The sequence below is a fragment of the Gadus morhua genome, chromosome 4, assembly GCF_902167405.1.
Source record: "Gadus morhua chromosome 4, gadMor3.0, whole genome shotgun sequence".
Classification (NCBI taxonomy): domain Eukaryota; kingdom Metazoa; phylum Chordata; class Actinopteri; order Gadiformes; family Gadidae; genus Gadus; species Gadus morhua.
In genome coordinates this window covers 7,426,774-7,451,773 of record NC_044051.1, presented here as the reverse complement: position 1 = coordinate 7,451,773, position 25,000 = coordinate 7,426,774, and the positions used below count along the sequence as shown (strand labels likewise).

The 25,000-nt window shown below is 50.4% G+C and overlaps 4 protein-coding genes across 15 annotated transcripts in view; 1 reads left to right on the top strand and 3 right to left on the bottom strand.

The window, feature by feature from the left end:
- The window catches only part of cog5 (component of oligomeric golgi complex 5), a 44,274-nt gene extending 43,565 nt beyond the window's left edge, over nucleotides 1-709 (top strand). Inside the window, exon 22 of the mRNA XM_030354712.1 lies at nucleotides 390-709. Within this exon, the coding sequence (XP_030210572.1) occupies nucleotides 390-504 (115 nt within the window). The 3' untranslated portion in view covers nucleotides 505-709. The remainder of the gene's footprint in view (nucleotides 1-389) is intronic.
- Nucleotides 710-777: 68 nt separating this feature from the next.
- ndufa5 (NADH:ubiquinone oxidoreductase subunit A5) lies at nucleotides 778-4,761 on the bottom strand. The gene is made up of 5 exons (XM_030354747.1): nucleotides 4,614-4,761; nucleotides 4,159-4,203; nucleotides 3,322-3,438; nucleotides 2,234-2,299; nucleotides 778-986 (listed from the first exon to the last, which is right to left on the bottom strand). Exons 1-5 carry the CDS (start codon nucleotides 4,632-4,634, stop codon nucleotides 885-887), a joined length of 351 nt encoding a protein of 116 aa, XP_030210607.1. The 5' UTR covers nucleotides 4,635-4,761; the 3' UTR covers nucleotides 778-884.
- A 1,050-nt stretch (nucleotides 4,762-5,811) lies between these two features.
- Nucleotides 5,812-14,692, bottom strand: LOC115542623 (zinc finger protein aebp2). 2 transcript variants are annotated; one of them, XM_030354951.1, is made up of 8 exons: nucleotides 14,119-14,692; nucleotides 11,757-12,045; nucleotides 10,766-10,873; nucleotides 9,184-9,364; nucleotides 7,847-7,971; nucleotides 7,062-7,129; nucleotides 6,859-6,972; nucleotides 5,812-6,302 (listed from the first exon to the last, which is right to left on the bottom strand). In XM_030354951.1, exons 1-8 carry the CDS (start codon nucleotides 14,688-14,690, stop codon nucleotides 6,290-6,292), a joined length of 1,470 nt encoding a protein of 489 aa, XP_030210811.1. In that variant the 5' UTR covers nucleotides 14,691-14,692; the 3' UTR covers nucleotides 5,812-6,289. The 2 variants fall into 2 exon arrangements, with proteins under 2 accessions (XP_030210811.1, XP_030210810.1); XM_030354950.1 differs by having other exon boundaries at nucleotides 9,148-9,364; nucleotides 14,119-14,691.
- Nucleotides 14,693-17,663: 2,971 nt separating this feature from the next.
- LOC115541817 (pleckstrin homology domain-containing family A member 5) overlaps nucleotides 17,664-25,000 on the bottom strand; it is a 100,147-nt gene continuing 92,810 nt past the window's right edge. For 6 of the 11 annotated variants that reach the window (XM_030353671.1, XM_030353677.1, XM_030353678.1 and 3 more), the window contains 8 exons: nucleotides 22,864-22,999; nucleotides 22,299-22,423; nucleotides 21,312-21,482; nucleotides 20,580-20,723; nucleotides 19,780-19,848; nucleotides 19,054-19,319; nucleotides 18,560-18,855; nucleotides 17,664-17,924 (listed from right to left, as the gene is read on the bottom strand). In XM_030353671.1, coding sequence (XP_030209531.1) covers nucleotides 17,890-17,924; nucleotides 18,560-18,855; nucleotides 19,054-19,319; nucleotides 19,780-19,848; nucleotides 20,580-20,723; nucleotides 21,312-21,482; nucleotides 22,299-22,423; nucleotides 22,864-22,999 — 1,242 coding nt within the window. In that variant the 3' untranslated portion in view covers nucleotides 17,664-17,889. Of the gene's footprint in view, nucleotides 17,925-18,559; nucleotides 18,856-19,053; nucleotides 19,320-19,779; nucleotides 19,849-20,579; nucleotides 20,724-21,311; nucleotides 21,483-22,298; nucleotides 22,424-22,863; nucleotides 23,000-24,220; nucleotides 24,428-25,000 lie in introns of all 11 variants that reach the window. The other 5 variants (XM_030353675.1, XM_030353682.1, XM_030353681.1 and 2 more) reach the window with 4 other exon arrangements.

The window sequence follows — 25,000 nt, the reverse complement described above, 5'->3', positions numbered from 1 at the left end:
TCTGAACCACAGCCAAACCCTTTATGAAGTCTCAGGTTGTGTTCGTTGATGCAGAACATGTATTTAAGGGGAGACTGCAGTCTCCCCTTAAACAGGTGCGTGTTAATGTACGCACTTGTCATAGTACTTGGTTTATGTAATCTTACCCTTGCTGTTTTATAAAGGGAATGGGTTAATCTAGCTTGGTTCTATGCTTATTGTACCGACAGATTGTCGTTTCACCAACACACTTTTGGTAAGAAAGGTCTGCTAGATGCCTTAAATTGTAAACACCCCTCAGTGAACTGAGCTGTTCTCAGTCAGCAGGTAATGCTGCAGTGGCGTACCTTTAACCTCTAGAGGGAGCCCTCTAATACAAGCCACACTCTGATGGTCTTTCCACTCCTCAGGGGGGCGCTGGAGGCCTACGTCCAGTCGGTGAGGACCCGACAGGGGAAGGAGTTTGCGCCCATCTATCCCATAATGCTCCAGCTGTTACAGCGGGCCACAAGCGCCACTTCCTAGGCGGTTACCGAAAGCGTTTCTGACCTGGTACATTCCAGTACTGATTTGGCGCATTAAGTCTTCACCTGAGCCGTTATAAAACTTAAGGGTGGGGCTTTAGCTTGATGAAGAACATGAGGTTGAAATCTCTTCCCATCAAATTTATTTCATGTTGGTGAAGGATATTTGTTGATGTCTGCATAATAAAGACGGGGTTCAAATCCTGCTGCCTCGACTTTTCTCCGCAGATTAATGATCTGTTCCTGAAGGTTGAACACATGTTCATGAGGCATGTTAGGATATTTGTGGGAAAATATTTCCACCATTTTTTTATTTGTACACAACTCCGTTGGGAAGCAGGGGGACGACCAATCACACAGCAGAACACTTTAATGAGGGGCCTAGATAGGCCATTTCCATTGGTTGGGAGGAGCTTCTTCCACCAGTGGCTCCCAGGGCTTCCACTCCGCCATCTTCCTGGAGAGAGCCAGCTCGCACTCCGCCTACGCACAAGACACACATTAAACAGCTGACGTTTGAACAGGCTGAAGTGATCAATTAAAAAAAAAAAAAAAAAAATCCAAAATGGAAGTCTTTCTTAACCCCACAGGAGAGGTGACGGGGTTAACCCCACAGGAGAGGTGACGGGGTTAACCCCACAGGAGAGGTGACGGGGTTAACCCCACAGGAGAGGTGACGGGGTTAACCCCACAGGAGAGGTGACGGGGTTAACCCCACAGGAGAGGTGACGGGGTTAACCCCACAGGAGAGGTGACGGGGTTAACCCCACAGGAGAGGTGACGGGGTTAACCCCACAGGAGAGGTGACGGGGTTAACCCCACAGGAGAGGTGACGGGGTTAACCCCACAGGAGAGGTGACGGGGTTAACCCCACAGGAGAGGTGACGGGGTTAACCCCACAGGAGAGGTGACGGGGTTAACCCCACAGGAGAGGTGACGGGGTTAACCCCACAGAACAGGAGAGGTGACGGGGTTAACCCCACAGAACAGGAGAGGTGACGGGGTTAACCCCACAGAACAGGAGAGGTGACGGGGTTAACCCCACAGAACAGGAGAGGTGACGGGGTTAACCCCACAGAACAGGAGAGGTGACGGGGTTAACCCCACAGAACAGGAGAGGTGACGGGGTTAACCCCACAGAACAGGAGAGGTGACGGGGTTAACCCCACAGAACAGGAGAGGTGACGGGGTTAACCCCACAGAACAGGAGAGGTGACGGGGTTAACCCCACAGAACAGGAGAGGGGGTTAACCCCACAGGAGAGGAGAGGGGGTTAACCCCACAGGAGAGGAGACGGGGTTAACCCTACAGGAGAGGAGACGGGGTTAACCCCACAGGACAGGAGAGGTGACGGGGTTAACCCCACAGGACAGGAGAGGTGACGGGGTTAACCCCACAGGACAGGAGAGGTGACGGGGTTAACCCCACAGGACAGGAGACGGGGTTAACCCCACAGGACAGGAGACGGGGTTAACCCTACAGGAGAGGAGACGGGGTTAACCCCACAGGACAGGAGAGGTGACGGGGTTAACCCCACAGGAGAGGTGACGGGGTTAACCCCACAGGAGAGGTGACGGGGTTAACCCCACAGGAGAGGTGACGGGGTTAACCCCACAGGAGAGGTGACGGGGTTAACCCCACAGAACAGGAGAGGTGACGGGGTTAACCCCACAGAACAGGAGAGGTGACGGGGTTAACCCTACAGAACAGGAGAAGAGATGAGCGCTCACCTGAAAGATGACCTCTTCAATCTGTCCACCGTTGATCTTCTTCTCCAGCTTCTCAATATCTGACTCCTGGATCCAAACACAACGAACACGCGTCAGCACTTGTGATAGAACATATTTAACTTAAAGCAGAACTGCATACAATTTCTTAAGACGAGTATCGTGAACAAAATGATAATGTTATCAATATTATCATGATACTAGTTTTATATTGAAAAAAAAAAAAAAAAAAAAAAACAGCACAATGCACTTTGTTTGCATAAACATTCAAATGAATAGTGTACATATCTATATCAACATATTCTCCCTTCTTCCCCAGAGTGTATCACAAGTTAACATGGTCAGTCCTGCAATCCTAAACTCACCACGATGAATCTCCACTAATGCCGCTTTTCCACCGCACATGTAGCTCGACTCGACACGACTCGACACGACTCGACACGGTAGCAGCGCGGGTCCTTTTCCACCGCAAATAGTACCTCCGGGACGTGGGCGGGGTCGGCTGCGCGAAAGGGCCGTGACGTATTTTTGTACGCGACGCAAACGACACCTACGTAACCCACACATGGACAGAACCCACATAACAACAATGGAGAACATCGATGCGATGGTATTCGTGTTCGTATTATTAGCTGGCATGTTGAAGAAGTGGAATATGTTGGCTGCGGCGCTGCTATGGCTGTTACCAGCATGGTTGCCATGTCGCTCTCGTGACTTCGTCACACTCTCTGGCCAATCAGTGGCCGGCCGTCTGCCGAAGTCACCTTTTAGCATCGGCTCAGCCGCTTGGAACCTAGAGCGAGGCGGTACTAGAAAAAGCAGCCACTTCAGGTACCAGATACCATGTTTTCGCGGTGGAAACGCAAAAAAGGCGAGCTGAGTCGAGTCGTGTCGAGCTGGTACCATGCAGTGGAAAAGCGGCATAAGAATCACGTGCACCGCCACCCAGTGTCTCCTCGAGGTTAAAACACCCTAAACCCGGCTCAAACCCATTGTGTAGAGCCTTACGGAGCAGGGGTTCCATCTTCATGCGCGTGTGCGTGTTGTGTATGTTTGTGCGTGTTGTGTACGTTTGTGGATGCGTGACGTACGGTCTTGACCAGGTCGTAGCGCTCCCCCACCAGCTGCTCTGTGTATCTGCGGTAGGCGGCGTCCTGGGGCATGGTCTGAAGGGAGGCCAGGATCTTAGAGTACAGGATCCTCAGGCGCTGGGTTTGGGAACACAACACAGCATGTTGGCGGTCTGCAGGGTTGAGTTGTTGTTCCGATACAAATATCGGAGAGTACGCATCATCGCCGACCTATGTGCGTTCGAGATGCCAGCTCAGAAAAACATGGAAGAATACAAATGTAATATTATAAATGTAAATGTTATCAAGTTCTGAAAAAATTAATTGCGTCAGTAAGGTAACAGACTATACATAGCGGTCATCGTAAGGGAACCCTTCAATAAGAACAAGTGATATTGGTAGTTAGAATGCTAGATGCTGTATCGGTATTTACTCGCAATTGGGAAGCAGAAAATGGTATCGGAACATCTCTACTTTAGTGTCCAGACCCTCATCTCACATTATCATTAAGATCTCAGAAGGGCATGAAAACATCTCCAGAACAAGAGGCGTAATAACGCTTCAGATGGAATTCAAAAATTATATTTAGCATTTGATGAGTAAGGAGCTGCCCAGCGTCCGTCATTAACCGGTATTATATTAACATACATTTAGGGCATTTAGCACAAGCTTTTTTTCCCCTCCAATGTATCACTCTGTACATTAAGATGAGGTCAAACCTACACATTTTACCCAAATTAAGGTTTAACAAATTGTAGTTACCACTAAATCAATGTTAAATCCATACAAGACGTTTTCAATCTATTACATCGGTTCCCGGATCATCTAACCCCAGCCTGACAACCCCCGTTGACTCACCTCCTGGGGGTTCTTGGAGACCGCGAGGCCGACCAGACCCGTCGTCTGAGGGAGGAGACGGGAGACAGAATCAAGGAGAGAAGGAGACGAGGAGACAGACAGTAAGGAATCAATTAGAAAACCCTCATGATACAAGTCAGTGTTCTGAAAACAATAACACACACGTAACTAAAACAATATCCCATCATCTGGTATGTCTCTGATCTTCTCTGAACAGAAACACTCAGAGGTTCTGGTTCTTTAAAGAGCCTCTAATACTGAACCCATCAGCCTCTGTTTGCTAACGCGTTAGCATGTAGCTCCGAGCCTCCAAGGGTAAACTACGGCAGCTGTCAGCCCAGACGTCCCGCTAACGTGTTGAACGGACATCTCAACATGTTTCCCCTTTGACGTTTCATCAGTTTGCGTTGTTAACTAAGTAAGAAGTGACGGTAGAATATGACCTCCACTCTTACCTTCTTCAGCAGACCCGCCATCTTGCTTCTCTGCAGGATTGAAGGGCGATTTAAAATGACGTCACAGCTGTTTTTGTTTACGTGGGGCGTCAATGCCCCCTGGTTTACTGCGTGCTCATCACCTCCCCCTGATCACTTGATCCCCCTCCCTCCGTGCGCTTCGCATCCAGAACACTATATAGGCCCTCTGATGATCAACACCTGTCTGTAGTTGATCGGTATAATCTGGCATTCAGGATACAGTTAATCAGTGAGGCCTTCAATGCAATCATCCTGAATTAAACCGCTTTTCAAATGACTTAATAATGACGTCAGGGTTATTGCCATGTTGATGTAACCACCCAATATACAAAACGCACATAGTCAGATGCTGAAAAGACTAATATTCGTCAGATTCTACAATTTCCGACTGTCCGTGAATGCAGCCAAAAATCTTGCGTCATTTAGTAAAAACGCTGTAAAGTATGTGCTCCTTTCCTAGAACCTGTGCTTGATTTAGAGGACTTTTGCTATAAATTCATGCATATTCAATACTACCAAACAAGAACCATTTCAAAACAATCACATGTCACTTTAACGAACACAGGCTCTTTTTTTTTAAACCCTTTTAGGCTTTACAAATCAACCAAAGTCCACTATCGTTGTGGAGCTCTGTTTCCCTTCTTACTTGCTCATCGAGTTGAAAACTCACCGGGTGCCTCTGAACGACTTCAACAAGACCGTTGCATGCAAGTGGCCTGCCGTATATTTTATAAAAATAAAAATAATCTATTGTTCTGAAAGCGTCTAGGCCAGCAGAGAAGGCTTTGCTGGCCCTGACGGCCCGCCTCTGCAGTTAATACTACAACTGTTATTACTTTGGTATTATCAATAAAGCATCAAATGTTTGCACTAAAAATACATATATATACATAAACCTGAGTCATCTCAACGCAGCCTTATCAAGTCGCATTAATTTAACTTTCGATAAACGACTGATGGACCTGAACAATTTTTAATCATGAGCATCTTCTACACAAACTCCACCTTTGACAAACTCACCTTTACAAACTTTCTATAACACACAGACACACATTATATTACACTCTTTTGCACAAACACTCTTTAACAAACTCCCCCATAGACACAAACTCACTCTTTTAACACAAACGCACTATTTCACACAAACATGAAACGTGAGTGAACACAAACACACAGATTCAGTGCCAGTGTTTTACATTTATTAAAACAGTCCAAGTTGGAGTACTTTTAATGACCTGGACGAGGTAATCTGTAAACTACAAACCGACCAGAGTGAGGCGTTTGGAAACATAAAAAAAAGTTTGGCAAAACAACACAAAATAATCTACAGTACAGTAATTTCTCAAAGTATAAAAATATATTACAAATCTTCAGAAATATTTACAGGGAGCTTTCTACAAATATGTCTAACTCTAGTTTCTTCTGTTAGTTAGCTTCAGTCTAGACAGAATACCTAAAACTAAGCCTCTCGCTCCGGGACCCCCGCAGGCCGGCCAGACCCCAGGGACGGGTCGGTAGGACACCCCAGAACGGGTCCTCTAGCAGGGGGAGGAGGAGGAGGTGGTGGAGGAGGAGGGACTGACACGGAGAAGGAGGTGGAGCGCCCTCTCCTGGGGCATCAGGGCATAGCAGGATGAGACTGGCGTCGACGGCCGCTAGAAGAACATCCTGAAAGAGTAGCGACAGATGTCAGGACAAAACAGTCTGACTCCTTATAACATCTGATCTGGGGTAGGCATATTGTCGTTTAAGTTTCTTCTGACAAATGTACTTTTTGTAAGTTGCTTTGGATAAAAGCGTTGCCTGAATGCCCTAAATCTAAATCGTAGACCAAAACAAAGCAGGTAGCAGAGGTAGCAAACTAAGCATGTTGTCTTCATTATTGTCATGACAAAGTGACCCTAGTGGGATAAAGAAAGTTGTATTGTATTCTATTGTCATGGGGATCCCAGGAAGAGAGCCTCCTGCTGCTGTAGCAGCTAACAATGCTAACAGGGGAGCCTACCTGTAGAGGCTAACGATGCTAACAGGGGAGCCTACTTGTAGATGCTAACAATGCTAACAGGTGCCCCCACCTTTAAATGCTAACGATGCTAATGGGTGAGCCTACCTGTAGCAGCTAACGATTCTAACAGGTGCCCCTACCTGTAGAGGCTAACGATGCTCACAGGTGCCCCTACCTTTAGAGGCTAACGATGCTAATGATGCTAACAGGTGCCCCTACCTGTAGATGCTGGGGTCCAGCAGTAGGGCCGTGTCCGTGGCCAGCTTGGACAGGTGCACCACCTTGGTTTTCTGCTGCTGCCGGTCGCTCTCGTTCACCCACACGTCCGGGAGTCTGGGGCGCAAAGCAAGAGGTCAGAGGTCAGGCGACAGGCCCGGGAGCGAGCGTCATTGGAGAAGAAACAGTCAAAGAGCAGGACTCACATGTCCTCAGGACTCCAGTGGAGCAGCAGCTTCACCTTCCCAGACTCCTCTGTCCGCCGGGCGATGACCTGGAGGTGTCAGAACATCATGGCATGAGTTAGTACCTCAGAGCTCGTCTGATGCACCAGCAGAGTTCACATCACTGGACCGACCGGGGGGGGGGGGGGGGGGGGGGTAGCAGAACTATGAGTACAATTAAATCAAGGGACCCAATAATACGTGGTCCCCCAGGTGAGGACCCACAGGGTCTATGGTCTAAACTATTTTGTTCAGCATTCTCTTAATCCATTTTGGTTTATTTTTATTGCATTGTTAAGCGCCGTGTATTGCAGTTTTGCACGAAAGGCACTATGTAAATAAGTTGGATTTGATTTGCCCGCCCTCCCGAACGCTTCCCCTGCCCCTGGAGAACATGGTCTGCTGAGAGCCAGCAGTGCATCGTCTGATGCACAGCTTCCTGGCTCTGATACCAAACCACGCAGTGGAAAGCACACGGAATGCATTTCATGTTGCATTAACATTTGTGTGTCGAGTGTATTCGTTCAGAGTCAAAAACAGGCTTTTAACGAGCCAAACGCAGCACTGGGTGAAGCAAGGAGAGGTTTGATTGGAGCACCGGGCTGAGGAAGAGGAGAGCAGTGTGGAGGAAGAGGTATGGTAGTAAGAGAACCGGGCAGTGAGGAGGAAGGTCTTTGAGGACCGTTCTGTTGAAGATGAGAGCAGTAAGGAGGAAGACGGTGCAGTGAGAGGGAGGTGATGAGAGGAGGAGGACGGCGTGTTTGTACCGTGCTGTGGAAGACGGCGCTGTGCCCGTTGCCAAGGCTCTCGATGTGCGTTGCCAGGTTGAGGCAGATGGCGCGGTGCCGAATGGCGTCCATCGTCTGAGCATCGAAGAAGTCATGGGGTCGCGCTGGAACACGACAGAGATAGGCGTCAACGGGGTCAAAGGTCAGCTAGCTGCCCCACACACACACGCACAACAATTTAGCTTGGAGTTTAGTTCATTAGAACGATTCAGTGCATTGGTGTTTGAGAGGACCGGCCAAAAGGTTCTGGGTTCGATGCCCAACGTCCGCAGTCTACATGTGGGCCTCCTTGAAGCCCAAGCTCTCCCTTCTGCTCCAAACAACAGTAATGCATAAACACTTTGGATAAACGTGATCCTAGCATCCTCAGCACCTGCACTTAAAAGGTGACATATTATACCACCAGGTGAGTGTGATTAGCCGTTACGAGCCGTTTTTAAGATCTGCCTCTTGCATCTATCCGTCTTGCATCTAAACTTGTGTCTGACAACACTTTGTGTTGTCAGACACAAGTTTAGATGTAAGACGGATAGATGCACATCTAGGTGGACACGCCCACTTGTGATGTCAGGAGAGGCAGATTGTCAGAACGGCTTGTATTGCGAACCACACTCACACCTGGTGGTATTTAATATGTCACCTTTAAGACCAGACCTGCTGCGATGAGGATTCAAGGATCGGTAACTCTTACAACAATAATGACAGGAAACTTCCCCCAAGCTAACTAGAGTTGTTCCGATACTGATTCAAGAGGCAGAAATTCTGTGAATTGATGCTCACGCTTAACTCCAAGAATACAAATGTATTATTATAATTACATTATAATTACTACAGCATACAAATGTAAATTATCTGCTAGATGCTGTTTCGTTATATACTCGGTATTGGCCGATACTCAAGTTCAGAAATTGGTATCGTGAGGGGAAAAATGGTATCGGAACATCTCTAGAGCTTCACGGTGACACATTATACCACGCAGATGTGGTGTGATTAGCCGTTACAAGCAGTTTTGAAAATCGGCCTCTTCTGACACCACAAGGGGGCGTGTCCACCTAGATGTGTGCCGGACAGATCAGTCTACCAGCCCTACCCAGTGGACAGCAGCAAACGATGCTCATCTATCCGTCACACGTCGAGGTGAACACACCCACTCGTGATGTCAGAAGAGGCCGATTTTCAAAACGGCTTGTAACGGCTAACCCCACTCTCACCCAGTGGTATAATATGTCCCCTTTAACCCCCCCAACCCCCCCTTCAGACCCCCGCCCCCCCAGACTCACACATGCGCTGCGACCCGGCCGGGACGGAGTACATACGTAGGGAGCGTCTTCGTTTGCTCTTCAGCTTCCTCCGCTTGTTGAGCCCCGCCTTGGAGGGGCTCTCCTCCTTCAGCCGGCCGTTGGACCCCGGCCGGCCCCCCGAGCTGAAGTGGGTGGGCACGTGGCGCGCCAGCCCCCCCTGGGAGGCGAAGGTGGCGTTGCAGCCGCCCACCACACACTGAGGTGGGGGGGGGGGACGACAGGTACCGTGTTATGATGATGTATATATCGTGTTTGTACGACGGTGCTGTGCAGTGGTTAGAGGGCCTGATGAGAGGTGATGAGAGGGTCGTCACGGGGATGGACAGTAAAGTTAACAGAACTAAAGCGTTAATTAAAGCCCATTAATGTTATGTCTACTGGGGAGGAGGGTTATGTTATGTTAATACCACTAAAGGACTATATGTTAATACCAATAGGCATATGCAATGTTAAGTATAAAGTGTAATTTTAAGGTGATGTTAATACCACTACAAGAGTACATGTTAATACCACTGAGGGGTTTGTAGTGTTAACATGCTAGAGCGATGTTGGAACCAGAATGTGACTACTAGTTAGATCCCCAGCTCCCTTCTAGCGAGGTGTCCCTGAGCAAGACACCTGCCCCTGACTGATCCAGAAGAGCTGGCTGTCGCCTGGCATGGTTGACTCCGCCGTCGTTGTGTGCGTTCGTATTAATGGTTCACTTAGGACAAACGCGTCTGCTAATGCCCTAAATGTAAATGTACCACTAGGTCTACATCATGTTGAGAACAAGATAACACCACTAGACTATATTATGTTAAGAACAAGTTAATACCACTAGCCCAGGGGTCACCAACACAGCGCCCGCAAAGACCATATGAGGCGCCCACAGGCCTGTTCTAAACATAGCACTACTCTTTCCCACCTTTTTTAAGTCATTGTTGATAATTATTGTGAGAAATCACTAACATGACTTAATTCATTAACATGTCTTCACATAGATGAGCGTCATCAATCACTAATAGTAATATATAACTAAAAGGCAAACTGAGCAAAATTTGTTGTTTCATAAGTGTATCAAACTGGGCACCCTTCGTATGACTCGGTACCCATGAAGTAGCTCTCAGGTTCAAAGAGGTTGGTGACCCCTGGTCTAGAGTATATAATGTTGAGTCCATGTTAATACCACTGAAGGGGTATGTAATGTTACATCATGATAATACCACTAAAGGAGCATGTGATGTTACAACATAAGGCCTAAAAAAAAAAAGTTTGGTTCCTGTTGGTTGTCAGTTGAGGTCATGAGTAGGTAGGGAATTTATTTTATTTTTTTATTTTATTTTTTCCAGCGGCAGCGAATGATAGGTAGGTTGTTCTCATTTAAATACGAGAAAATTCACTCATCCTTATACATATTTTTTTTTTTTTTTTTAAAGCTCATAAAATAATTTGGGTCGCACATAAATTGACAGGGTCGGTCGGAAACCGGAACCAAACAAATTTTTTTTTTAGGCCTAATACCACTAAAGGAGCATGTGATGTTACATCATGATATTACCACGACAGGACACTGTCGTGTCAGGAGGACACCGTGGCCTCTGTGCAGCGGCGTTACCTTGAAGGGTTTGTCCCCGCTGTGGGTCAGCATGTGCCTCTGCAGCCAGCTGTGGCTGGTGGACGGCGTGTTGTACACCTTACAGCCCTTCCACAGACACACAAACACCTGCACACACACACAGGGGAACACGCGCGCAGTCAGAGGGGAGCCCAGAGGGACACGAGGCCGCAGAGACCAACCAAGCGAGTCGTCTAAAAATAGATTTAGGGACACACACACACACACACACACACACACACACACACACACACACACACACACACACACACACACACACACACACACACACACACACACACACACACACACACACACACACACACACACACAGAGAAAGAGAGAACTATACACAAATAGAAAATCAGAAAATGAGACAACTACGCAGCTAGACAGAGACTATTACTCAGAAAGAGAGACACTGAACTACTCACAGAAATAGACAAGCTAGATGCAGACAGACACAGAACTCCTCAGGCAGAAGGACAGACAGACACAAAACGCATCAGACCGACACAGAACTACTCAGACAGAACTAGAGACAGACAGTCCGACACTGAACTCCTCAGACAGACAGATAGTCAGAACTACTCAGGCAGAAAGAGACAGAGCTAGAGACAGACAGACAGACACTGAACTCCTCAGGCAGAAGGACAGACAGACGCATAACTCATCAGACCGACACAGAACTACTCAGACAGAACCAGAGACAGTCCTGAGACAGACAGAACTACTCAAGACAGAGCTAGAGACAGACAGACGGACACTGAACTCCTCAGACAGACAGATTGACAGAACTACTCAGACAGAGCTAGAGACGAACAGACAGTCAGAACTACTCAGACAGAGCTAGAGACAGACAGACAGTCAGAACTACTCAGACAGAGCTAGAGACAGACAGAGCTAGAGACAGACAGAGCTACAGACAGAGCTACAGACAGACAGACAGACAGACAGACAGACAGACAGACAGACAGACAGCCGGCCTCACCCCTCCCCTCTGGGGGTCCACGTGCAGGGCTCTGATGTGCTCCGCCAGGTCGGGGCTGCTGGGGTTCTGGAGGTGGCAGTGGTCCCAGCAGCAGGTGTACCCGGGGGCGGGCTTCACCCCCCCGGCCCCCGGGGGCCCGACCGCCATCGCCACGGGCCCCGCCCCGGCAGGGCCGGCCCCCCCGACGGCGACCCCTCCCCCGACCCCCCCGCCATGCCCGTTCATCATGGCGGGCGTGGAGCGCCCGCTGGACGCGCCGCTCTCCGCGTCCATCAGGGTGCTGCTGATGCTGCGGACACAAGAGGGTCGCCGTGGCGACGGGGCGGGTTAGGTGATGCTGCGGGTCAGAGCTCAGAGTAGCACAGAGAGCAGAAGACAAGCCAAGACACTGAAACGTCCCAGTCCCGCCCTCCGTCCTTAAGTGTGTGGGGCGTTGGAGCCGTGACAACGCTGTGTGACTGACAGGTAAGATGGGTTCCCAGGACCAATTGGAGATGAGGCGCTTTGATTGGTCAGATATGATATCAAGACTCACTTGTTCGGAGTTCAACTGGACTCTGAACAGCCTCCCCCCTTACCCCAACACCCATCTTATGCACTTATTGCATATTGTCCGTCCTGGCATTAAAACAATAGTACTTAGCATCGTGTAGCATCTTAGCCTAGCTATCTTTGAATGGGTCAATCTAGCGATCGTTAGTGCTTGGCACTTCTGTCTATGAACAACCTCCTTCGACGCTGATGACAAACCGACCAAACTACAAACTATTCAGACTTCGACTTGTCTGAAAACACCGAGCCATGAGGAAGAGCATCACGGTCACCGCGACGTCCCTACTCTGATCAGAGACTGAGGGTGGGCTGAAGGACTTGAGAGCGGTCTGTGGAGGCTTAGAAGAACTGAGCCTCGACCGAGAAAGAGCTACAGGGCAGACCATCCGACGATCGTGTGTTACAGCGGGTAGCGGACGCAGGACATGGGGGACTCGGTCACATGACCGCGGCCGTGGCGCTGCAGAGAGTGAGTGGTGGAGTGGACTGGAGGTCAGACCACAACAGGTGCAGGACCTGTGAGACCAGACCGAGTTCAACTCAGCCTCGTCTCGCCCACGCGGTCGTTACGCCTGAACGTGATGCTAACAAGGGCACCCTGCTGACACCTTTAAAACACGGTGGTTTCCTACTTCCAGTTCTCAGTCAGCGCATTTCCCCAGACGGGCTTACCGTCACACACTGAGTCAGTTTCACCAAATCAGAAAATGTAAGTTTATAAAGTTATTCTAATGGCAGATGATCACTAGCTTTTACGTGTAAATTGCATACATTTTACAATCTTACAAAACAACCATTTTAGCAACCACACAAATCAACAACACAAATATCAATCATGATTCATCACATAATCTGAACCCCCCGTTTTAATATCGCTAAAAGGTAGTGTACTTTTGTGTCCTACTTTTGATCTAACTTGCAACAGTTCTCCATCTGAAACACTGAATATCCTCATGAACCAGAACGAAGGTCCCCAGATATTATCATTATTATATTATTATCCAGAACTCACCCAACCACTCGTTCTCAGAACGTCTGACCCAGACTTGGTATAATAATGGAGACCTCACAATAGTTTAACTAGTGGCGAGGGGTTACTAAGGAAAGGTAACAGTTAAGTCCTTATTACTAAACATATTTCTGTAGGCTTCCACTAATGGAAAACATTTTTGATGTTTGAACGTTCCTCCACCCCCACAGAGAGCTTCCATCACACATCTAGATAAGGCCCAGAGGAAAAGTTTACAGTTCTGTCTCTGATGCTGGTACCACCATAGCCCCATCGAGATGTTATTCTGAGAGTAGAGTCACATCTAACAAACTCTATCCAGGGATGATCCTCTCGGGGTCTAAACCCGGGAGCCGGTCTAGAGTTCCCCCCCCGGACCCGGTCTATAAGTCCAACAGGGACCTGGTCTGCCTCGGCTGGCCAGGCCTGGCCACGTTCTGGACATGCGACCATGCGTCTCCTCAGACCTCTAATACAGAAACACACACGTGTGGTTCTTCCACTCGGACTCGCTCTACACTTGCTGTCTCGTCTCTCTGGTTCTGTCCCGATTTACTGAGAATCGAGAAAAGTGACAAAAGACAGACCGTGTCGGACCTGTAACACTGAGTGGCTTTAAGCATCCGGGCTAACAAATGACAACAAAGGTCCGATCCTACTGGAGACCCTGAACATCTAGGACCCCCTAAACCCTGGTGCTGAACAATGATTCTGGACCAGAGGTTCGGAACCTCAGGTTATTGACCCCGCTGCTGAGGAGCACACGGTGGTCCTACTGGTTCTACTGGGAGTACCACCGACCTGTCCTCGGAGTCCATACGGCTCAACGGCTCTCCGTCCGAGGAGGAGATCTCCAGGCTGGCCCGCCTCCTGGGCCCGGGCTCGGCGGGCCTCCCTCCGGGCTTTGTGCGGCCGCTCTCCGCTCTTTGTTCTCCGGGCTGAGTCTCGCTGCTACCCGCCAAACTCGCTGGACCACCCGGACTTTCCCCCGGTGGCTCGCACAGTTTCTCCGTAGTTTTCCCGTCGCTGTCACCGCATTCCGTCGACGGCACCGGCTCTTTGTCTGCATGTGGACCGGGAGATGGGTCACCTCCGTCTCCGCCGTCCGCCTCCATGTCGGCTCCGTGCTCCGCATCGCACGGCAGTTCCTGCCGGTGGTCCGGCGGAGGGGCCCGGGCCTCCGCGCCGGGTTCCCCGGTCCCATCGGCCGGTTCTTCCGAACCTCGCTCTGTTCCGTCGGTCGTGAGTGCGGCCATCTTTAGACCTCCGGGAGCAGATCGGTGTCTAAGGAGTTGAAAAGTTGAGCTCTCTGGTCCTTCCTCCTCCTCGCGCTGTTCGGCTGAGCAGTGGGGGGGAGGGGGGAGGAGGGACATGACGTCACGGCGCCGCGTCCCGGGCTCCACGTGGTCCGGGAGGGGGGACGTGACGTCACGGCGTCCCGGTCCTCCTCAGCTCCAAGTGGTCCGGGAGGGGGGGGGGACCTGACGTCACGGCACCGGGTCCCGTTCCTCCTCGGCTCCTCGTGGTCCGGTGGACTGAGAACGAAACGGGTCTCAAAGTGCTGAGAAGGCCTGTTTTGGTTTCAGGTTCCCGGCTCTAAGGGCAGCTTGGAGGCGGGTTATGGATATTAATATCACAGAGCTCTAGGTCCGAGGTGGAGGTCGGGTCTGTGGCGGGTCGGGGTCTCGTGTTGACCCCCGGGACCCACTGGTGTGGAGGGGACCGCCTGTGGTGCTGACGATGGTCACTCTGTTACAGGTGTTTTATAATTTTTCCAATGTTCACACATTAGTACTAAGAAAAAATACAGTTGGTAATACAGGTTGTAAAATAAAAACCATTATACATATTTTAATAACTTAAGATATTTAAAAAAAGTTAAACCGATATGTAGAAGTTTATTTTACCCAATAGTCAGCAGTAGAGTAGACCTGGGAAAAATTAGGCTACTATTCACTATGTTTGGAGTTCTTTAAATAGTTCTGTGCCCTTCAGTTATTTGAATTCTAGCAACGTCCTTGTACAATATTGTTGCCATGCTGTATACTGACTTACATACAATATTAACTTGATGTCTTTTCGTTCCTACACTTCCAGGGTTTTGAAATCTATGGAAATAAATGAACTCAACTGCAAGTCGGTTAAACCCTCTGAATAGGACCTGTTGTTCTGTTAACAGCTGAACAATATAGACAAATAGTTGATAGTTTCATGATTCACGTTTCCTTTATCTGCAGTAAGAATCTAGACCTAAGAATCTATTTGAATAACAACGTAGGGTTCATTCAGCAGGAAAGGGTTAGGGTTAAACAAACTGTAGATTCATCTCTTACTCAAAATACAACCACAGACAGTTTTAAGAATGTCAACATTTATTTCACATGATATAAAACAGATGGAATATGAACATTTTGCATATTGATCCTAATAATACTAATATTAATATTGATAACCTCTATAGTTATAATATCCACTCTGCTTGTTTAATCGTGTACATAAATTACACTTTTTTTACATTTTGTACATCGTTCGTGGACCTCCGTATTGCTTTGTGCTGAGTCTGGTGTCTCTAAGACTGGTGTCTCTGGTGTCTCGTCTCTAAGTCTGGTATCTCTGAGTCTGGTGTTTCTGAGTCTCTCGGTGATGTCTTTGAGTCTGATGTCTCTGAGTCTGGTGTCTCTTGTCTCTAAGTCTGGTGTTTCTGAGTCTGGTGTCTCTGAGTCTGGTGTCTCTGAGTCTGGTGTCTCTAAGTCTGATGTCTCTGAGTCTGGTGTCTCTTGTCTCCAAGTCTGGTGTCTCTGAGTCTGGTGTCTCTGAGTCTGGTGTCTCTGAGTCTGGTGTCTGAGTCTGGTGTGTCTGAGTCTGGTGCGTCTGAGTCTGGTGTCTCTGAGTCTGATGTCTCTGAGTCTGGTGTCTCTGTGTCTGGTGTCTCTGAGTCTGGTGTCTGAGTCTGGTGTCTGAGTCTGGTGTCTCTGAGTCTGGTGTCTGAGTCTGGTGTCTGAGTCTGGTGTCTCTGAGTCTGGTGTCTCTGAGACTGGTGTCTGAGACTGGTGTCTCTGAGTCTGGTGTCTCCGAGTCTGGTGTCTCTGAGACTGTTGTCTCTGAGTCTGTTGTCTCTGAGACTGTTGTCTCTGAGTCTGGTGTCTCTGAGTCTGGTGTCTCTGAGACTGGTGTCTCTGAGTCTGGTGTCTCTGAGTCTGGTGTCTCTGAGTCTGGTGTCTATGAGACTGTTGTCTCTAAGTCTGGTGTCTCTGATTGTCCATCGGTGGAGGCGGGACGCAAAAACCGACAGACGCCGACCGCTTCAAGATGGCCGCTCTTCTTCGTGCCCGGGCGTAAACAAAAAGGGAAAAAAATGTCTTCTCAAAACGTCTTTAATTGAAACGTCTTTTTTGCTGAAACCTTTGATATAGAGGCTGAGCCGTCTCCACGCAATATAAATAAAACAACGCCTCGGCAAAATACTCAGCTCTGTGCAGACCAGAGCCGCATGAGGCGCCGTCAGCATCTCTCTCTCTCTTCGTATATATATTTATATATATAGAACTTTTAAATAGGTGACATTCAGACACTTGTGACGTGTGTGTGTGTGTGTGTGTGTGTGTGTGTGTGTGTGTGTGTGTGTACACATCTCTGTAGACTTTTCTCTCTTCTTTGTGTTAAAACGTTGAGCGGTGAGAGCAGTGTCTGCCCTCCGGGTCGGGAACTTAAAATGGCGCGGCTAAAAAAATAAATACCCCCTCCCCCCAGCGCTGGAGCGTGTGTGGAGCGTGTTTGTGGACGAGGGCTCCTATATACACACAAGCAGCCCCCCCCCCCCCCCCCCCACCCCAACCCCCCAGGGTCCATTAAAAATACTCTCTTTATTTCACGCTGATATAGTAGACGGACAATTCATGATAAGTACCAACGGCATGTGTTATGAAAACTGGAAATGGCCGTTTCTATCTGTGGGTGTGGGTGTGTCTCTGTGTGTGTGTGTGTGTGTGTGTGTGTGTGTGTGTGTGTGTGTGTGGGTGAGAGTTTGTGTGTGTGTGTGTGTGTGTGTGTGTGTGTGTGTGAGTATCTTTGAGTGCGTGTGTGTGTGTGTGAGTGTGGATGACTGTTTGGAGGGTGTGTGAATGAGTGTGTGAGGATCTGTGAATGTGATTGCGTGTGTGTGTGTGTGTGTGTGTGTGTGTGTGTGTGTGTGTGTGTGTGTGTGCGTGTGTCTGCGTGTGTATGTGTGTCTGTGTGTGTGTGTGTGCGTGTGTGTGTGTGCGTGTGTGTGCGCATCTGTGAGTGTATGTGTGCGTGTGAGCATCTTTGAGTGTGTGAGTACCTTTGAGTGTGTGTATGTCAGTATCTGTGAGTCTGTGTGTGTGTGTGAGTGTGTGTGTGTATCTGTGTGAGTGAGTGTATTGATAGGGTAGGAGAGACAGGTCGTGGGGTGAGACCGTGTCGTGTCTCTCCTCCGGTCCGCTGCTCCTCACAGTAGTCTTGTAAACGCGGGAGGCCATGGAGCATGCTCAGTGCAGGGACGCTACATCCGGCTCTACCGTCAGGGCGCCATCTTGGATCCGGGCGCCGTCATCACGTGTCGCTGGTGACCAATGAGAAGGTCTGGACTGCAGGAGGAGAAGAGGAGAGGGGGAGGGGAGAGCGGGGGGTGAGGAGGAGAGGGGGGAAAGGTGGAGGAGAGGAGAGAGGGGAGGGGGAGAGGAGGAGAGGGGGAGTGTAGGAGAGGGGTGAGGAGGAGGGGAGGAGAGGAGGGGCAGTGAGGAGGAGAGGGGGACAGGGGAGGAGGAGAGGAGAGGGAGATAGAGAAGAGGAGGACAGGGGAGGAGGAGAGGGAGAGGAGGAGAACGGGAGAAGGGGAGAAGGGAGGAGAGGAGTAGGGTGAGATGGAGCTTGCACAATCACACCAACAAAACACCATCCTGACTGAAGCTTTTCCCTGATGTCACACGGAAACGGTTGCCTGGCGACCACAAAGGGAGTCATGGGGGGTAAAGCCCAGAACCTAGCGTGAACCTAGCTGTAACCTAGCGTGAACTAGCTTTAACCTAGCTGTAACCTAGCGTGAACTAGATTTAACCTAGAGTGAACCTAGCTGTAAAATAGAGTGAACCTAGCTGTAATCTAGCGTGAACTAGCTTTAACCCAGCATGAACCTAGCTTTAATCTAGCAAGAACCTCGCTGTAACCTAGCGTGAACCTAACTTTAACCTAGCGTTAGAGCTAGCATGGCGGCTCCGCTCACCGGCCACCATGTTGTTGTTGTTGTTGTTGTGTTTCTTGTCGTCGGCCTCCAGCCGCTCGTAGGAGGGGAGGAAGTGGGTCTCCGGGGGGGCGGCGGTCCGGTCCGGGACCCGGGGTTTGTCCGGGATCCGGGGTTTCTCCGGGACCTGGGGTTTCTCCGGGACCTGGGGCTTCTCCGGGACCTGGGGCTTCTCCGGGACCTGGGGTTTGTCCCGCCTCCTCATGGGCTGGGGGGGCAGCGGCCGCCCGTCCTGCGGCGGGGGGGCGGAGCCGGGGTGGGGGCCGTCCAACATGACGCTGAGGAGGGGAGGGGGGAGAAAGGGTCAGGTGACCCCGATACCACCAAACCCTCAAACACACACACACTGCAAAAGACACACTCAGACACACACCACACAATCACACACACTACAACCACACACTCAGACACACACCACACAACACAAACACACTCAGACACACAATCATACACCACCCCCCCCCCCCCCACCTTACCAGTTCTCCGTGGTGTTGCTCTCTGACGGAGGGGAGGGGCCCTTCGCCTCCTCCAGTCTCCTCCTTTGCTCCTCCTCTCTCTGCTTCTGCTCCTCCTCCTCCAGCCTCCTCCTCTGCTGCTCCTCCACCGCCTCCCTCCTCCTCTGCACCTCCTCCTCCTCCACCCTCCGCCTCTGCTCCTCCTTAAACGCCTGAAGCTTCACCATCTCCGCCCGCTGGGGCTCTCGACACAGCTCCCAGATCACCACCTTCTGACTGTCACACACCTACGCACAGAGACACGCACACACACACACACACACACACACACACACACAGAGACACGCACACAAAGAGACACGCACACACACACAGAGACACGCACACACACACACACACACACACACACAGAGACACGCACACACACACACGCAAAGAGACACGCACCCACACACACACACAGAGACACGCACACACACACACAAAGAGACACGCACACACACACACAGAGACACGCACAGAGACATGCACACACACACACACAAAGTGACACTCGCACACACACACACACACACACACACACACAGAAACACGTACAAAGAGACACGCACACACACACAGACGCACACACAATACAGAAAGATATCACACACACAAATTAGTGCCACATATATGTGTGTGTGCTTGTGTGTTTGATGTGTGTGTGTTTATGTGTCTGCGTGCTCGTGTGTGTGTATTCGTCCGTACCTCATGTACTGGGCTCTCTTGTTTATCCCCAGTGTCTTCTTCCCCTCTGCCTTCCTTCAGCTCCCCCTGCTGGACACAATAGAACATTACATAAATACTGTCATTCAACACCAAAATACCCCAACACTGAAAAAACATTACTGACGTCCCGCCCTCTCTCTCCTCTAAACCCACGTAACTGAAGTCCCACCCCCTCTCCTCTAAACCTTGTAACTGAAGTCCGTCCAAAACATGTGATTTAAGTCCCGCCCCCTCTCCCCGAGTCTAAACCATGTAACTGAAGTCCCTCCCCCTCTCCCCTCTAAACCATGTAACTGAAGTCCCGCCCCCCTCCCCTCTAAACCATGTCAATGAAAGTCCCGCCTCCTCTCCTCTAAACCATGTACCTGAAGTCCCGCCCCCATTCCCCTCTAAACCATGTACCTGAAGTCCCGCCCCCCTCTCCTCTAGACAATGTAACTGAAGTCCCTCTCCTCTCCTCTAAACCATGTAACTTAAGTCCCACCCCCCTCCCCTTGTCTAAACCATGTAGCTGAAGTCCCGCCCCCTCTCCTCTAAACTATGTAACTGAAGTGCCACCCCCTCTCACCTAGTCTAAACCATATAACTGAAGTCCCGCCCCCTCTCCCCTAGTCTAAACCATGTAACTGAAGACCCGCCCCCTCTCCCCTAGTCTAAACCATGTGACTGAAGTCCCGCCCCCTCTCGCCTCGTCTAAACCTTGTAACTGAAGTCCCGCCCCCTCTCCCCTAAACCATGTGATTGAGCCCAGAGGCCCTGGTCCTCCTGACGGCCGGTACCTGGTCGGCTGGGGGCTGTGGGGGGTCTCGAGCAGCTGGGGGGCCGGCCTCGACGCTGCCTCCCTCCTCGCTCAGCGCCAGCTGCCTCAGAGCTGCCTCCAGCTCCCCGGGGTCCGCAGAGCCCGCCTCCACCGAGGCCCGCCTCTGTGGACACACACACACACACACACACACACACACACACACACACACACACACACACACACACACACACACACACACACACCACAGTCTTTAACATGTGTAGAGTTCTACGTGAAGGTAGTACACATTTGAAACAAATCAAATCTAAATGCAATATACACCAATGAGTGATTGAGTGAGTGAGTGAGTGAGTGAGTGAGTGAGTGAGTGAGTGAGTGAGTGAGTGAGTGAGTGAGTGAGTGAGTGAGTGAGTGAGTGAATAGGAGTGGATGCATAATGAATGTGTGTCCCCTGTGTTTTTGTGTGTGCTCCTGTGTGCGTGTGTGTGTGTGTGTGTGTGTGTGTGTGTTTGTGTCCCAGCATGTGTGCGCCCCTGTGCGTGTGTGCCCCTGTGTGTGTGTGTGCCCCTGTGTGTGTGTGTGTGTGTGTGTGTGTGTGTGTGTGTGTGTTTGTGTCCCAGCATGTGTGCGCCCCTGTGTGTGTGTGTGCCCCTGTGTGTGTGTGTGTGTGTGTGTGTGTGTGTGTGTGTGTGTGCCCCTGTGTGTGTGTGTGTGTGTGTGTGTGTGTGTGTGGGGGGGGGGTACCCACCAGCAGGACACCTAGGGGGTGGTCCTTGTTGAAGGAGGGCGAGCGAGAGGGGTTCTCTCTCCTCTTGGCCTGCTGGTTCCTCTTCATCCTTTCCAGCTGCTCCTCCACACTCATCCTCGCCCGCCCCCCCTCCCTCTCCGTGGGGGACTCGGCTGAGCTCCAGGGCCGGTCCTGATGGGGGAGAGACAGTTGTCCGTCAGGTGGATCTCACCCATGTAGCTCAAGTCCCGCCCTCTCTCCCCTCTAAACCATGTAACTGAAGTCCCACCCTCTCTCAACTCTGAACCATGTAACTGAAGTCCCGCCCTCTCTCCACTCTAAACCATGTAACTGTAGTCCCGCCCTCTCTCCACTCTAAACCATGTAACTGAAGTCCCGCCCTCTCTCCACTCTGAACCATGTAACTGAAGTCCTGCCCTCTCTCCACTCTGAACCATGTAACTGAAGTCCCGCCCTCTCTCCACTCTAAACCATGTAACTGATGTCCCGCCCTCTCTCCACTCTAAACCATGTAACTGGGGTTGTGGTTTAACCTACCGATCTGGGTTGTGGTTTAACCTACCGATCTGGGTTGTGGTTTAACCTACCGATCTGGGGTCTGGTTTAACCTACCGATCTGGGTTGTGGTTTAACCTACCATTCTTGGTTCTGGTTTAACCTACCGATCTGGGTTCTGGTTTAACCTACCGATCTGGGTTCTGGTTTAACCTACCGATCTGGGTTGTGGTTTAACCTACCGATCTGCGGTCTGGTTTAACCTACCGATCTGGGTTGTGGTTTAACCTACCGATCTGGGTTCTGGTTTAACCTACCGATCTGGGTTCTGGTTTAACCCACCGATCTGGGTTCTGGTTTAACCTACCGATCTGGGTTGTGGTTTAACCTACCGATCTGGGTTCTGGTTTAACCTACCGATCTGGGTTCTGGTTTAACCAACCGATCTGGGTTCTGGTTTAACCTACCGATGCGGGTTCTGGTTTAACCTACCGATCTGGGTTCCGGTTTCTTGGTCTTCCTCAGCGTGACGTAGGAGCCGATGTGCAGGGAGTCCGGGGGGCTCATGGGAGACTTGGTCCTGGGGGGTACGATGCCCACCGGGTAGGGAGGTGCTGCTGGGGAGGGGGGACACACACAGTCTTTATTATATGTCGACACGCTTCAGCAGGGATCACATGATGCGCTCTCTCTATAGAGCCTTTAGTTACCTGTAGTTACCTCTAGAGCCTCTAGTTACATCTAAAGCCTCTATCTACCTTACCTCTAGAACCCTCTAGTTACTTCTAGTTACCTCGAGAGGAGCTCCATGCTGGTCTCTGGTGAAGGCCTCTAGTCTGAGCCTCTAGTTACAAGTCTAGAGCCCCTAGTCACCTCTAGTTACCACTAGAACCCTCTAGTTACTTCTAGTTACCTCGAGAGGAGCTCCATGCTGGTCTCTGGTGAAGGCCTCTAGTCTGAACCTCTAGTTACCACTAGAACCCTCTAGTTACTTCTAGTTACCTCGAGAGGAGCCTCATGCTGATCTCTAGTGAAGGCTTCTAGAGCCTCTGGTTACCTCGAGAGGCGGCGGCGTCCTTCCTCTCCGCGGAGGCGTCCATCTTGTCCCTCTCCTCCCCAGCCACCTCGTCTCCCTCCTCCTTCACCGTGGTCAGCTCCGGCTCACTCTTATACAGCCGGTAGTCTGGGTTCTGCTGTGGAGCGGGGCGGGGGGGGGGAGAGGGGGGAGGGGGATGGAGGAGAGGGGAGACGAGGAGGGGGAGTGGGAGAGGGGAGGAGGAGAGATCATTGGTCAGGTGACACTATGGCACATGAGGATGAGAACACGCACATCAAATCAACACAAGATTGACAAACATAAATACAGACAGACACGCACATGGCCGGCATGAACAGAACATAAACACACTTTTACACACACACACACACACACACGCAGCATCACACTCATCCCGTAACGTCAGGACTTCTGTTGAACACTTCACACTACGGTAACGCACCACCCAAGTTCTCAGGAAGCACTTCCTGTCCTCACACAACGTACAGGTAGTTCATGAGCAACACAATGTGGAGGGACAGGAAGCGGAGAGGAGAGGAGAGGATGACCTTTGGTCTGCCCCCAGAATGTTCTTCTGTTCAGAGCAGATCAACCAGACCAAGGGATAAACAAACTGAACATGGACGACGGTTTAGAGCACGCGTCGACACGCAGGGGAAGAACATGCTTACAAATGAGAACGAAAACCACTGCTTTCAAAGCACGAAAAAATTAAACGATAACGAAGCAGAGAGTTTATGACGACAACCACTGAAGCATGAAGGAGAGGAGATGACAGGGTGGAGGTTCTGGAGAGGGTGGAGGTTCTGGAGAGGCTGGAGGTTGAGGAGTGGGAGGAGGTTCTGGAGAGGGTGGAGGTTCTGCTTTGGGTTGGAGCGGGCGGGGCTGGTGGAAGGTGGATGATGGGTGGGGGAGATTGGATCGGTTGGGTGATGGGCGGAGGTTTGGTTGGTGATGGGTTGGGCGGTTGGGTCGGGTGGAGGTTGGATGATGGGTGGGGGCGGTTGGGTCGGGTGGAGGTTGGGTGATGGGTGGGGGCGGTTGGAGGTTGGATGATGGGTGGGGGCGGTTGGGTCGGGTGGAGGTTGGATGATGGGTGGGGGCGGTTGGAGGTTGGATGATGGGTGGGGGCGGTTGGGTCGGGTGGAGGTTGGATGATGGGTCGGGTGGAGGTTGGGTGATGGGCGGGTGGAGGTTGGGTGACGGGTGGAGGTTGGGTGATGGTTGGGGGCGGTTGGGTCGGGTGGAGGTTGGATGATGGGTGGGGGCGGTTGGGTCGGGTGGAGGTTGGATGATGGGTCGGGTGGGTGGTAATGGGCGGGGTTTAAGTGGGTGGAGCGGTTTGCTCCACTCTTACGCTGTGCGCTGCGGCCCGGGGGCCGTGCTTGCGGTCGTCGGGGCGATGGGCGTGCTGGGGGAGGGGGGGCAGGTGGGGGGGGCCCTCGGTGGCGTCGTAGTACTGTGGGAGGGGCGGGCGCGGGGGCAGGCCCCTCCCCTCCTCCTGGGCGGGGCTGAGAGGGAGACGGGGGGCGTGGCCACCGCAGGGACCCTCGCTGTAGCACGGCTGACATCACAATACAACGACACTCGATTGGTACAGAAACACCACACTTAATAGGATACACTTCATATAGATGTATAAATCTATATAACACTTAATAGGATACACTTCATATAGATGTATACATCTATATATCACTTAATAGGATACACAACACTTCATATATATGTACACATCTATATAACACTTAATAGGATACACAACACTTCATATATATGTATACATCTATATATCACTTGATAGGATACACAACACTTCATATATATGTACACATCTATATAACACTTAATAGGATACACAACACTTCATATAGATGTATACATCTATATAACACTTAATAGGATACACAACACTTCATATATATGTATAAATCTATATAACACTTAATACGATAAATAACACCTCATATATATTTATAAATCGACATAACACTTAATACGATACATAACACTGCATATATATTTATAAAGATATATAAGACTTAATATGATACATTACATTTCATATATATTTATAAAGATATATGCCACTTTATATGATACATAACAGTTTATATATACATATATAAAGATACAT